Source organism: Rhinolophus sinicus, linkage group LG04 (genome assembly GCF_036562045.2).
Source record: "Rhinolophus sinicus isolate RSC01 linkage group LG04, ASM3656204v1, whole genome shotgun sequence".
In the NCBI taxonomy this organism is placed as follows: Eukaryota; Metazoa; Chordata; class Mammalia; order Chiroptera; family Rhinolophidae; genus Rhinolophus; species Rhinolophus sinicus.
The window spans coordinates 26,808,663-26,822,071 of record NC_133754.1 but is presented as its reverse complement, the minus strand read 5'-3'; the positions used below and the strand labels follow the sequence as shown (position 1 = coordinate 26,822,071).

The 13,409-nt window shown below is 38.2% G+C and overlaps 1 protein-coding gene across 23 annotated transcripts in view; it reads right to left on the bottom strand.

Moving 5' to 3' along the window:
• Positions 1 to 13,409, bottom strand: part of LMO7 (LIM domain 7) — a 188,922-nt gene that overhangs the window by 1,976 nt on the left and 173,537 nt on the right. For 20 of the 23 annotated variants that reach the window (XM_074329372.1, XM_074329374.1, XM_074329371.1 and 17 more), the window contains 8 exons: positions 12,228 to 12,320; positions 11,495 to 11,853; positions 10,523 to 10,588; positions 7,784 to 7,836; positions 5,203 to 5,416; positions 3,370 to 3,651; positions 1,400 to 1,508; positions 132 to 234 (listed from right to left, as the gene is read on the bottom strand). In XM_074329372.1, coding sequence (XP_074185473.1) covers positions 132 to 234; positions 1,400 to 1,508; positions 3,370 to 3,651; positions 5,203 to 5,416; positions 7,784 to 7,836; positions 10,523 to 10,588; positions 11,495 to 11,853; positions 12,228 to 12,320 — 1,279 coding nt within the window. The remainder of the gene's footprint in view (positions 1 to 131; positions 235 to 1,399; positions 1,509 to 3,369; positions 3,652 to 5,202; positions 5,417 to 7,783; positions 7,837 to 10,522; positions 10,589 to 11,494; positions 11,854 to 12,227; positions 12,321 to 13,409) is intronic. The other 3 variants (XM_074329373.1, XM_074329376.1, XM_074329394.1) reach the window with 3 other exon arrangements.

Sequence of the window (13,409 nt, the reverse complement as noted above, 5' to 3'; positions counted from 1 at the left end):
TAAGATTCCTAAAACCTGCCGTTCTAAGGCAGGGAGCTTGAGGGAGCGGTGGTTGCAGACTCAGGGAAAAGCACGGGAATTCGTGTTCTCCTTAAAAGAGAAGAAATTGTCTCCCTAATTTGCTCTCTTACATTTGAATCTGAGATAGCAGTCGTTGCAGAACAGTTGGTTGTTTCTGATTCTGACTTCGGCTCCTGAGGAAGAGCCTCCAAGGTCACACTCACAGGCAACGCACTGGGGGACAAACAAACAAAACCCACAGTCAGTCACATCAAGACAGCTTGGGGCACTCCCAGAAAAAAAAAAAAAAAAAAAACATATATATATATATATATATATAATATATGTATATTTTGAGCAAAATGCAGCTTCTAAGCTTTTAGATATGTTTCAGCAAAAAAAAAAAAAAAAAGCCAAAAATAATTAGTAGATTAAAATCAAGCCTGCCAGATGAGACAGTAGAGAACGCATAAAGCCAATTTTAAGAGCCAAGATGATTTCTCTAAATATACCAAAAGCGTAGAAATGATTCGCTGGCTGGCTTAAAGAAATTTAGTCTTCATTTCTCTCAAGGGGATGAGAGAGGATAAGGCACCAAATGAAAGATCTGGAAAAGTGAGTCAAGACTGGGCTTTCAGCACTTCTCTCTGGGCGGGTCACACCAGTATCACCCCTGCACTAGTGTGGGATGGATGCACACATGGTGCTCTCACTGCAAGGCTGAGTATTTTGGTTTCATGTGCTCAAACACTAATAAATTTGACTCATTCTGCTATGCCACAAACAGCCCAAGCGAGCAATAGCCAGGGAAATACAGGCTTAAGCCAGCTGTGTGGGACTCTAGGATCAACAACTGGAATCTCTCTTTGGTCCAACACAAGTTCAAGAATCAAATAGATGTGTCTCTAAAGACAGTTATTACAAAATAAAGTAGTTACAGCCTTTGTTTTCTTCTGTGCAAGAACCCATCAGGTGTGTAAGCAGGCTGTGCGACTGTAAAAATATTTGCAGTGCTTTTCCTTATTCTCCCTATTCAAAGGTAGGTGTTTGGACACTGTTATAACGGCACATCCCATCCCCATGCTGTTAATGACATTGGTAAATTACATTTCAAATATGTCTATGACCACATGTTAGAGAAAGTGTTTAGGAACTGTACATGTTGCTAATAGACTCTTAACAGACTGGAGATAGGAAGTGCATAGTATTTCCACATCTTGGTTCAAGATTTGAGGACTACGTAGCAGCAGGCAATTTGAAATTCGAAATGCAGCACAGACTGACAAATACAGCAGCACCTAGCTCGTTAATGGCACGTCCACGCCTAGCGCTCAAAGAAGCCATGCGCTCTCCAAGCAAAGCTTTGCAGGCCTGCAGAGGCTGTTTATCTTAGTCTCACCTTAAAACAATATAAATGAAAACAAAGACCCAGGGACTCGATGATCATGGCGGCTCCTTTGCCCAGAATGTTATTACAGTAGGAGCACACGCGCTTCCCACTGACTGACCTGGATGTAGAACAAGAACGGAAGGGAGGCTTTCATCTGTGCAGCTCAAGGTTATTATTGTAAAATCACACTCTGGTGTTAACAGTAATCATTTAAGAAAGTCTCTGTATATCTGCGGGAGGAAAACTTACACCAGCCAATCGAAGCATGCCTTGATTATATTGTTCCTGGAAAGATCTCCATGATGGTTCTGAAACCCTTGATACCTATTCACCTACATGAACAATTTCAGTGTATTTAGTCCATTCTGCACCTTAAGACACTATCCTCCTTAGATCACATCTGTACTCACAAGGCTCCCCTTCCTCTAATCCAGCTGACATCTTCTTGCCAGTTCAACCTGCCAAAGCACAACTCACTCTAATCATGTCATTTCACCCATCAGAACACTAAAAGAGCAGCCTCAGCTTCTTCTGAGAAGGACTGCAACCTACCATCCCAACCTGATTTTCCCATCCTCTTTCTCATTCACCCAATATTTGAGTTAAACAGAAGTGGCAATGCTTTCCTGACTGCCTCTGGCTTGTAGGACTGCCTTTGTGGAGAATGAAAGGCAAACTGCCTGACAGCTACCATTTAGATACATAAGGAGAGTGTCTACTTCCCTTTGGATACAAGTCTGATCCTCTTTCCCAGGTAGGAAGGAGAAGGCCACTTCTCCCCTTTGCATCCCATCACAGCACTTTAGTGGCACTCAAGAGCACAGCTGTGGAGAGTCTCTTGTTAGAGCACCACCTCCTAGAGGCGTTTTCAGGGCAGAAAAGCCCATGGCTGGACTCCTATCTGTTCTCCTAGGGTAGGGCTCTCAGTGAAGAAATGGGTACTCTCTCCTCACCTTGCCTCCCTTCTCCATGGCCTTCATCTTCCTCCCAAATATACCAGAAACTCACCCCTTCTTCTCTTAATTCAAACTCCCTGCTACATATTTTATAGATCCTGGTACAAGTAATATTTTAGATAGACATGAAATATATTCTCTTAACAAAATCCGTTCTTTGATGGCTAAACAAAAATCCCAATATCAATAACTGTTTCTACTTTTCAGTATTTTATTTCCATGACAAGGAGTATATGCCAGTAGAACTCCCTCTGGTGACAGCAGAAACACTGCTGTATGTGGTTTCATGAAACATCTATGATCTGGGGAGAAGCTACACATATCTGAAAACCCAATACCTGGTGATATCTGAGCTTCTGTCCATATCAAATGGCAAGTTTTGAGTCAAGACCCATCATTACAACTCTTATACAATCCCTTGGCGTATAACCTACAGAATCAGTTGATGTAATGTGAAAAAAATGTTGTCAAACCACAGAAGTGGCAAGCAACAGTTTTGGAAGTCAAAAACCCAAAAAGCATAATCTAACCACTTAGCTTTTTTTTTTTTTATTCAGCTTGTTAAAAGTTACACAGACGATGGAACTTGCTTATAATGCTATCCTTTTATACTCAGTTCCTATAAAACAAGTTTGTATTGTCTCATTAAAACAGTCAAACATTTTACAATACTGCTTTTACTCATAAATTTCAAATGCATTCAATGCGTATATTTTTATGATTATGTTGCGAACTACTCAGGTATGTCTGTATCTACGACACTGACAAACAAGCAAAGGAGACAGTGGTAATGAAGTAGATGGTTTGAAAGTCTAGAATGGAGTCACAAGACAGCCATAAATGCTCAGAAGAAAGCTATTAAGAAAGACTTCTTAATTGATCTGATAAAAGAACATTGAATTTGACACATTTAAAAAGGCTTTGGTTTTCTTGGGAAAGTTTGGACAAGATTTGGGGAAAATTTTAATGGGAAAAAAAAAATACCCCAGAAACTAAGAAAAGGAGAACCCCAAAGGGCCTCACCTGTTGCGTAGCTGGGAGCCTGATGGTGAAGCTGAAGGGAAATGGCTGTGTGGTGCGGGGGGCGTTGGGCTGCTGGTCTTCACAGCACCAGCCGAAGGAGGCGGGACGCTGGAGGAGGGATTTCGCATGTAGGCACGGTTTGATGTGGACACCAGCTGAGGTGGTGGGCGACTGAAGTCTTGAACAGAGGAAGAAGCATAGATTCCTGTAGGCTGACTGAGCCAAGGGGGCTGTCTCCAAGAGTTGGATCTCGGGGAATCCAGGTTATCTAGAGATTCACCTCTGGAACATGGAAAGGATGAATCAACATTACATAACACATTCAACTAGAAATCTGTTTAACATTACAGTCATGAAAATATCCATTGTAGGTTCTTTATAAGCAGGTGATAATCCAACAAATCCAATTATGTATAAAATTACCTTGAAAACTATAGTGTCTCTTCATCAGGGGCATCATGATGTTTCATATTCAATTAATCTTCATTTATTTTTATTGTTATTTATTTGGTGCTTAGGTAAAAGAACAAATACCAAAGTGGAAAGGAAAATACTAAAAAAATTCTTAAAATATTAAGACAAAGACGACATACATTTGTCCTTTAAATCTTCAACTGTTTAGACAATCCTTAATTTTTTATAACCCACTCCTCAAAAAAAAAAAGTTTTAGATACATATGTCGGGTATTAGACTAAACAGTGTCACAAAAAATATTAAATGTAATCTAATCTTCAGAACTATATATATACATATATCTATACACACACACACATATACCGGGGGTGTCAAAAAATACACAAGTGGACACTTTGGTCAGTGTTGCTCAAGCCGTAGTTTGCTGTAATCAGAAGTGTCTGGACACTGATGGAAACCACTTTGAGCACCTCTTGTAATTGCAGAAGTCAAACGTGACTTGTATTCATCTTTTGTTATTGGTATATACTGAGTATTACAATTTTTAATAGTTTTTTCCTTTCCTAAAATGTGTATACATTTTTTGGCACCCTCTGTATGTGGTTTTAGGACTGCTGATCTTTTATATGTTTATTGACTTTGTTTATTTTTCAATGAACTATCTTCGTATCAATTCTCTATTTCTATAAAGTTGTCAGGGTTTATTTATTTATTTATAAAAGATATTTGTATATTGAGATAATTAGCCCTTTGTAATGTTTGCAAATAATATTCCTCAGTTTCTCAGCTGTGGAAATGATGAATAAAAGCAGCTTCAGTCTTTGCCTACCCAAGACAGGTCTTTTAACACGTTCATCCACTCATCTCCAGTCAATTTATATCTATATATTTTTCTGAGAGTTAAAAAAATTAGACTCTCACACTTTGTGAACACTATTACGATTCCAACATAACTAGTATCTCATTTTAAATAAATTGCAGCGTAAGTTGTTTTAAATTCAACAGCCAAGGAAGCACTCAGAACTGCAGAAATTATCTGAGTGCCTGATTCACACTTCAGAGTCCACACCCAGCTTTGCAACTTATTTGCCATGTGGTTTTAACGTCCACATGGATTCCCTGCGTGAGCCACAGTTTCTACACGTGGAAAAACTGAAATGACTACCCCTGCCTCAAAACGTTTTTCCCAGGTTAAGCAAGATGATGCAGACAAAGCAACTGGCATGTGTCTGGCACCTAAATGCTCCTCGACATGGGCCCAGTGACATTTGCTCTGCTTCCCTTTCTTCCACTAAATCTTGGATTAAGAGAAGAAATTATGACATCTCTCCTGCCCAAAGTGGCCAGCCAGCACGTCCCGATATTAAATATTTGCCTCACAGAACAGAAGAGCAAATAATTCCTAAAATGTCTCACACCTTCTCATAATCCCGGGCAGACAAATAGGCTCTTTATTTACACTGGAACTGCGCTGTCGGATCCAGCTGTTGTCGTTGTGAAGCGATGTTCTCTTTCTCATTTCTTGAAGGATTTGTTGTCTTTCCAACTCTGCTTCAGATGGGACTTGTTCCTTCTTGGAGCTCCTCTGTAATGAGTTACTGCTCCCAACTCGGTCTAAATATTTATTGCTTCCTAAATTAAAAACACATCAAAAGTTGCAGGATTAGCACATTTGGAAAAAAAAAAAAGATAGTGGGCAAATCTCCAAACACAGGGTAGTAAAACATGTGATACAGCGCACATCTGCTAACATTATCAATTCTTAATGAGACTGCTGCCTGGGGACATAAAGTAACAGACTCCTGTTCCTAGAAATTCTAATTCCACAGCCAGAGGCAAACCACAGAGCGTAATCAGGAAAACTAAGGAGGCTGTCTAAAAAGGAAACAACCAGCATTGATTTCAACAATATTAAGTTACAAAATGCTCATCTAGAAATAGTTTCTCTTCCACTTTTCCCTTCCTTGCTAACTGAAATAAATCAAGCTCATGCTCATCAAATGCTTGCTTTGACAACTCTGCAAGGGAAATGGGAATTCTGTTCTTTCAAAAAATTTACACACCCCCTGAAGAGAGAGCAAAGACATAAATGCATGCATCTCTAGGTGACACAACTCGAGTCTTCACGGTGTAAGCCACAGAAGAAGTCATGACCACATTGTAGGAATCAGAGCACATTCAATCACTGAAATGGCTTTTGTGAAATTGAAAAATAACCAAGTAATCCAAATGATAACCAAGGAATCTTATCAGGCTTGTTTCTCTTCTAAGAAACTGACAAAGCTGTAATTTGGAGGTTGAATTTATGAATGAGAATAAAGTCAGGTTTTATCCTGAAGGCTTTGCCTCATTGGATTTGCTGATTAATTTCTGATTTGGGTAAAACATCCATAACTTTGAAGTATCCTCCCCACCTTAAATTGGATTAGGAAATTTCACCTAAGGATTTATTTTCTTTTGCTTAGCAGATTCATTGCTATTGACATTCTTTCAAAATTCATGATGTGTCTCTGCCTTAGTTCATCTTCCAGTAAGCAAGGAACAAGGCCACTAAAGGTTTCTTATATACATCTATGTTTACCTGTGTGCATACACACGGCTTATCAATTTGGTCAGATTTTAAATAAACCATTTTCTATTTTATATGGACATTATTCACATAACCAAGCTTTTCAATAAAACATTTGATAACGTCCAATGCCTACTTATTCAATTAGTAAAGGAGAGAAAACACATACAAGAATAATCAGATTAATAACACAAACCACAACCATTAACAAGATTATTTCAGAGAATCACACGTATTACTAAGAGGTCATGTGTTTAAGTTCAGGAGAGAATATTATCACTGCAGATTAAAAATCTTTCATGGCAGATGAAAGTACTTAAACCTTAATTTTAATGATAGTTAGGGGCAAATTCAGGGGAGAAGAAACCAGAAATACAAACAGGTAAGACCAGAGTAACCAGATCAAAAAGCATCTGATAAGTTAGGATCAGAGAGGGAGAATAATTTGGTTATAGTTAAGAGATACTAATGGGAAAAACAACAAAACAAGCTGGAAAGTTAAATGGGGACTAGACAATGGAAGGTCTTATGTGTTAAGACAAAGGGGTGATCAAGGAACCTAATAGAAACGGTGAATTCTACAAGCTTTAACTAGAAGTAACAAACTCATTGCCCACCAGACCATTTGGACCTGCAGACGTGTTGTTTGGCCCTCAGAGGGTTTTAAATTTTCTTTTAATTCCTTGTCAGCACTTAAAAGATAACATAAAAATCCACTTTTTTTTTTCTTTTTTTTACTTCTTTTTTACAACAGAAACTGTTGGTGAGTCACAGATTTTCATTCTCCCACATGGCAGTACCAGGTGAGAGCTGTCTACTTAGAGGGGCCTGTCCACCAAGTTCACCTCAATTCTCACATGGGCTTTCACACATTTATGTAACTGACCAGAACTCTGCTCACCCAAAGCCTGGTTTGTAAACCCTGCTTAAAACGATGCATTTTACTTAGTTTTCTTTTTCTTAGTTATGTAACTTCAGTTACACATGTTCCTAGAAATGTACCTTATACTAGCAAATTGTTTTTTGCCAAGTTAGTAAAATCATTATCATTTTGGACTTTTTGATATCTTATTATTTAAATGTAGAATTTTTAAGTCCCTTGTTATTCTGATGAAAACTTTTCTGTCTCATTTCTTTAGCTTAAGATGAAATCTACTATATAAAACTCAATCAGCACCACTTTGCAAAATTTCTACATATTTCATTAGCTATTTAAAACTATTTTAATCTCCCAGTACTCCTTCCATTATAAAGTAAAGCCAAAATAAGCACAAGATTGTTTTTATACACAAATGCTAAAAATATTTTGTATTTTAATTGTGTAATTTTAATGAACCTGAAATATCTCGACCTTAAAAATACTGATCATAGTGTGTGACAGCATAAATAAGCAATTGTGCTACAGAATTTTGAAAAAAATTCACATTTACCATTTTTATTTGTGGGGTAGTCATCCAGCTCAGTAGTAGATATGGATTTATTCCTAAAACACAGAACGCAATATGTTATATATGTCTCATTACGAACATCCTTTTCATATTTATGAAGTAAGAACACCAAAAAGAGTACTTTTTCAAGAAGTTGATTTATTTCCTATGTCTGTTGAGAGCTTTATTTATTTTCATACCAAGGAATTTTTCATGTTGCATAAACTAGCAGAAAACAGTGACATCTCTAGAAGAGAGAAGAGCTTGATGCTGCAAATATATAAACATGTGAAAATCCTCTGAATCTTACATGATGTTTATAAGCCTATGATGTGACCAACTTGTATGCTTTGACTTTCTCTAGATCTTAACCTTACTGGGCTGCACAAAGCATGTGTCATCAGATCACCTAACATCAGACTGTCCCACTTCCTTCATGCTACCCAAGGGTCAAGAAGTCAACTTTTTGGACCCCAGGGTGCTAATCTGAAACAGCAGCTTACCAAACGCTTTCGTAACGTTCCAAAGAGGTACTGGACCTCACTGGTACCTTCTGAAAATTCCCGACTTCGCAATGGTAAAATTTAGGTCTGTATAGCAACATATGCTGATCTCATTCTCACTCTACTCAGCACAATAACTTCAAATAAAGGTAATAAAATGAATAATAATATGTAGTATCATACATACAAGATCTGACAATTAAGTTTGCGAACTTATTGTAACCATGTGGCTAAACTTTTTTGATATCAGAGGGATTATTGCTTATGAATCTGTACCAACTAGACAAACAATTCACCAAGTTTATTATTTGGAAGTGCTGAAAAGGCTGCATGAACAAGTTACACGACCTGAACTTTTCTCCAACAATTCATGGCTCTTGCATCACGACAATGCACCAGCTCACACGGCACTGTCTGTGAGGGAGTTTTTAACCAGTAAACAAATAACTGTATTGGAAAACCCTCCCTACTCACCTGATCTGGCCCCCAATGACTTCTTTCTTTACCCAAAGATAAAGGAAATATTGAAAGGAGGACATTTTGATGACATTCAGGACATCAAGGGTAATATGATGACAGCTCTGATAGCCATTCCAGAAAAAGAGCCCCAAAATTGCTTTGAAGGGTGGACTGACTAGGCGCTGGTGTCAGTGCATAGCTTCCCAAAGGGAGTACTCCAAAGGTGACCATAGTGATATTCAGCAACAAGGTATGTAGCACTTTTTTAAGGATGATTTCATGAACTTAATTGTCAGACCTCATATGTATACATGTATTATACATGTATATGCATGCAACATATATGTATGTATACACTACTACAACATATAATAATATGTCACACCTGTTAGCAACAGTCATGAATGGTTTCATTTGTATTAACATAGAATATTTTTATTACAAGATGTCTAGCCACACTCCTTAATGCCTCTAGGGCATGCTGTATCACAACTGCCTAGAAGTATTTCATATTTTCCAGGATTCCTTAAATTTCCTTTTTCTATAATCTATTTTCTCAAGGTAATGAGCAATATAAGTAAAACTTATTTAAATATATAAACAAATCTATAGCTTTAAAAAAGAGATTCACATTTTAATAAACTACAGTCACCCAGAAACATTCATTATAAATAAGATCCTCCAGTACTAGAAATTTTTTTCTAGCTTAATGTCTGCCCATGACTACCTGCGAATGCCTTTTCTTTTCCCTTCTACTCTGAACCATATGCAGTCAGCCTGAATACAGGTGATCCTATACAAGTGAGTCTTTCCTTATTTTGAAGGCAAACTTCCTAAAGAAGAAATTTCAGCTCTGAAAATACAAACTCATGGTCATATATTGGATATTTTTAGACAGGGTCTGTTCAGAAGTCCTTAGTGATTTCAAAAGTGCAAAGCATTTTAAAAATTACTTAAAAACATGAAATTTAATGTTTTAGGAAATTTTAAGATGTGTATATAACTTTTCATATATCTGAAATCCTGTCTTCATTCCCCCAAACTGACCAGTATTTCTCATGAAACTAAGGCCACAATTCTCATTGCAGATGACCACACGTAGCTTCATTTTGAGTAAGCTTATGCCATTGCTTATAACTGTTTTTAAAATAAAGATTAAGGTAGACTGTAAGAAATGCATATAATTCTTTCCTTGTCTGTGTCCATTCCCTTGCGTTATGGCCCCTCCCACAAAGAGGTAGAGTTTTTCTGCTCTCTGTGAACTTGGGCTGGTCTTGTGACTTTCCTTTAGATAACAGAAGGTGGCAGAAGCAATGGTATGCTGGTTCAGAACTGAGACCATAGGGTGCCTTGTATGCTTCCTCTAATTCTCTCTCTTTTCTTTGCCCAGCCACTAGGTATATAAGACTGTATTGGTTTGCTGCACATGAAAAACACGTGGTCCGGTTGCTCTCATTGCCCCAGCTGACAGCCAGCAAACAACCAAAAGCACAGTTGTCTAGTAAGCTGATAGTAGATACACGATGAGCTGATAGTAGATACATGATGAGCCCAATCAACTGAAAACTGCCAACTGCGTTCAGGCCAAAATGCTGATCCACAAAATCATCAATTAAGTTACTAAGTTGAGGGGTGGTTTTAAAGATCAACTAGCAAGATCTCTTTGCATCCCACAAAAGACCAAGAGCGACAGTAGTTCTACAAAACATCTAGGCAAGCCTTCAAAAATTCATTTGAAGCCAGTTACTCCAAACAAATGACAATCACATGTTCTACACACCTGTCACGAAGAAGCAAACCTGAAGATTCTTCCTCTCTCTTTGGTGCATCATACGAATCAACAGGCCTAAAAGATGGGAAAAGTTTAGGGTCAAAATAAAAGACTTTAATGCCTTTCCTGAGTTTAAGAAATGGATAACAAAATACTGTTATTCTAGCATCTTTATGAGAATGGTCTCTGGGTTGCAAAATAAATATACAGAAGTATTTCAATCAATCACAGCAGAAAACAGACCTACTAATACAAACAGACATTTGCAGTTCATTCATTCCACAAATACAAACTGCATGCCTGCTATGTCCCAGTACTGTTCGAGGGTGGGCTACCAAAAGAGAACAAACTTATTGCCTCATAATACTTACATTTTAGTGGGGCGGGCAGGCCAACAGATAAGCAAATAAATGCATAATACAAAGCAGGGAAGGGCACACCGAGAGAAGAGGCAGGGAAGAGACACATATTTTAGATGAGGTATTTTGGAAAGTCTGAGAAGGTGACATTTGCATACAGACTTAAAGAAAATGAGGAAGACAGCAAACATGTGAGGGAAGACGTCTCCAGGCACAGGGACTAGAAAATGCAAAAGTCCAAGGGCAGAATATGTTAGGCATTTTCAAGAAAGGAAAAGGAGGCCAGTGTGGCTGTAAGAAACCAAGTAAAGGGAAGTCATAGGAAGCTAGGGAGAGCAGAGGGCCAAGACAGCCCACACAAGCCGTCCTAGGCCACGGCGAGGACTTTAGATGGTATTCTAATGTGAGGGGAAACCAGTTGGAGACATTGAGCAGGGAAGGATGGTGACAGGATCAGATTTACAACATAAAAGGTTCACTCTGGCTGCTTGTGTTGGCTTGTGTAGAGAACGGATGGTTAGGGAGCAGGAAAACCACTTAGGTGCCTTTAAAGTGGGCAACTGCTACAGCTAAGCCAAGCCAATTGAAAAATCTCCCGTGCCCTTTGGCCATGGGAACAGACCTTCTATACTGGTATATTTTGACTGACGTTTCCCTCTCTCTCTCTGCCTGGCGCGTCTGCTCCTCTGCTCGGCGCTTCTGCTCCACAGCCTCTGCCTGACGCTGCTTCTGCTCCCGCTCTTCCTGATCTTGTTGCTCCTGCAGTTCTCGCTCTTTCTCAAGAGTGAGTTGTTCCTGCAGCTTCTTTCTTTGGTCCTCATTCACACCTTCTTCTTCCTGGGCTCTCCTCTCCTCTTCTCCTGCTCGGGTGCCTTCCTGGTCTGAAGACTTGGACCCTTCACTCCAGGTGGCATCCAAGGTGGCAACAGTGGGCTCCTGGGTGGTCAGAGAAATGCTGTTGGAGTTCAGGACCATCAGTTCCTACATGACCGGGAAGAAAAGAAACCCATCGAAATCTGTGTATTTCTATAATTTCATAAAGCTATAGGTGTATTCAGTTTTAGATGATACTTGAAACAATGTTAAGTTTTACTACTAACAATGCCACACATGGGTGATGGAGCTGTAACTTAGAAGAGGAAGATGCACTTATGGTCTATTGATAGCATTATTTAATTACATAGGAGAAATGTTGAAACATCAAACCAGAATTCTGACAAACCAGAGCTCACTGTATTTTTCGAAGAGCTACATATGTGTGTGGCAAAAGCCAAGTAAAATATATGATCTTCCATTTTTGAGCTGAAGTCACTAACAAGATAGAGAAGGAAGAACATGACATGTTCCAATACTACCTCGTTCAAGTACTTGGAATTCTCTCTCTCGGCCTCTTGCTTAGCCCTTTGCCACTCTTCCCTTAGTTTTTCCTGCTCTCGTTGATATTTTTCCTATAAGGTAACATATTAATTAATTAGTTAATTAATTGGTTAATATTAATCTTTTTCACTAGCATTTTTGCTAGCCTTACCTTTCATCTCAATCTTTAAAGACAGTGATATTATTTTAACCAATCAGAGTTTAGTCCCCAAAGTATTAGAAAGCAGTTTATATTGAATTAAAATGTAGGTGTTGGGAAAAGGTAGACACTCAGAATTGAACCCATATAACTCCTTTACTATGGTTGGAATTCATTAAAGTCCCTAGAGCTAACTGTATGTGGGACTGAATTTCTCTGCAATGGAGTGCAATGGAATGAGCACAGAGTTTATGGGGGAATAAGTCCTCACAAAGCTTATATACACCTCTCACTCATAAGAAAATCCTATGTTCATTGCAGCACTTTTCACTGACCACGACATGGAAACAATCTAAGTGTCCTTCGATGGATGACTGGATAAAGAAGATGTGCTACATATATACTATGGAATACTACTCAGCCATAAGAAAAAATGAAATACTGCCATTTGCAACAACATGAATGGATCTGGAGAGTATCATGCTAAGCAAAATAAGTCAGATGGTAAAGAACAAGAACCGTATGATTTCACTCATATGTGGTATATAAAACAAAAAGCAACAAGCGAACAAATAAAACAAACTTGTAGACACACACAACAGTATGATGGCTACCAAAGGGGAAAGGGGGTGGGAGGTGCATGAAGAGGGAGGGAGGGTAAAGGAGGTCAAATATACAGTGGCAGAAGGAGACTAGACTTTGAGTGGTGAACACACAATGCAATATATAGATGATGTATTAAAGAATTGTACACTTGAAAGTTATAAAATGTTATTAACCAATGTTGCCAATAAATTTAATTCAAAAAAAGTACATAGGAAAAAAATCTAAACTATAGTGCCTCATACGCTTCAAAAATATACATGAGGTTAATACATGATTTGTAAAAATGACTGAAAAGCTTCAAAATAAAAAAGGAATTGTTCTTGTATTTTAATACAAAATTTTTAATACAATTTTTTTTTGTATTTTAATATAAAATGTGCTACCTGTCAAAAGGTTATTGGCTTTTTGATTTTTA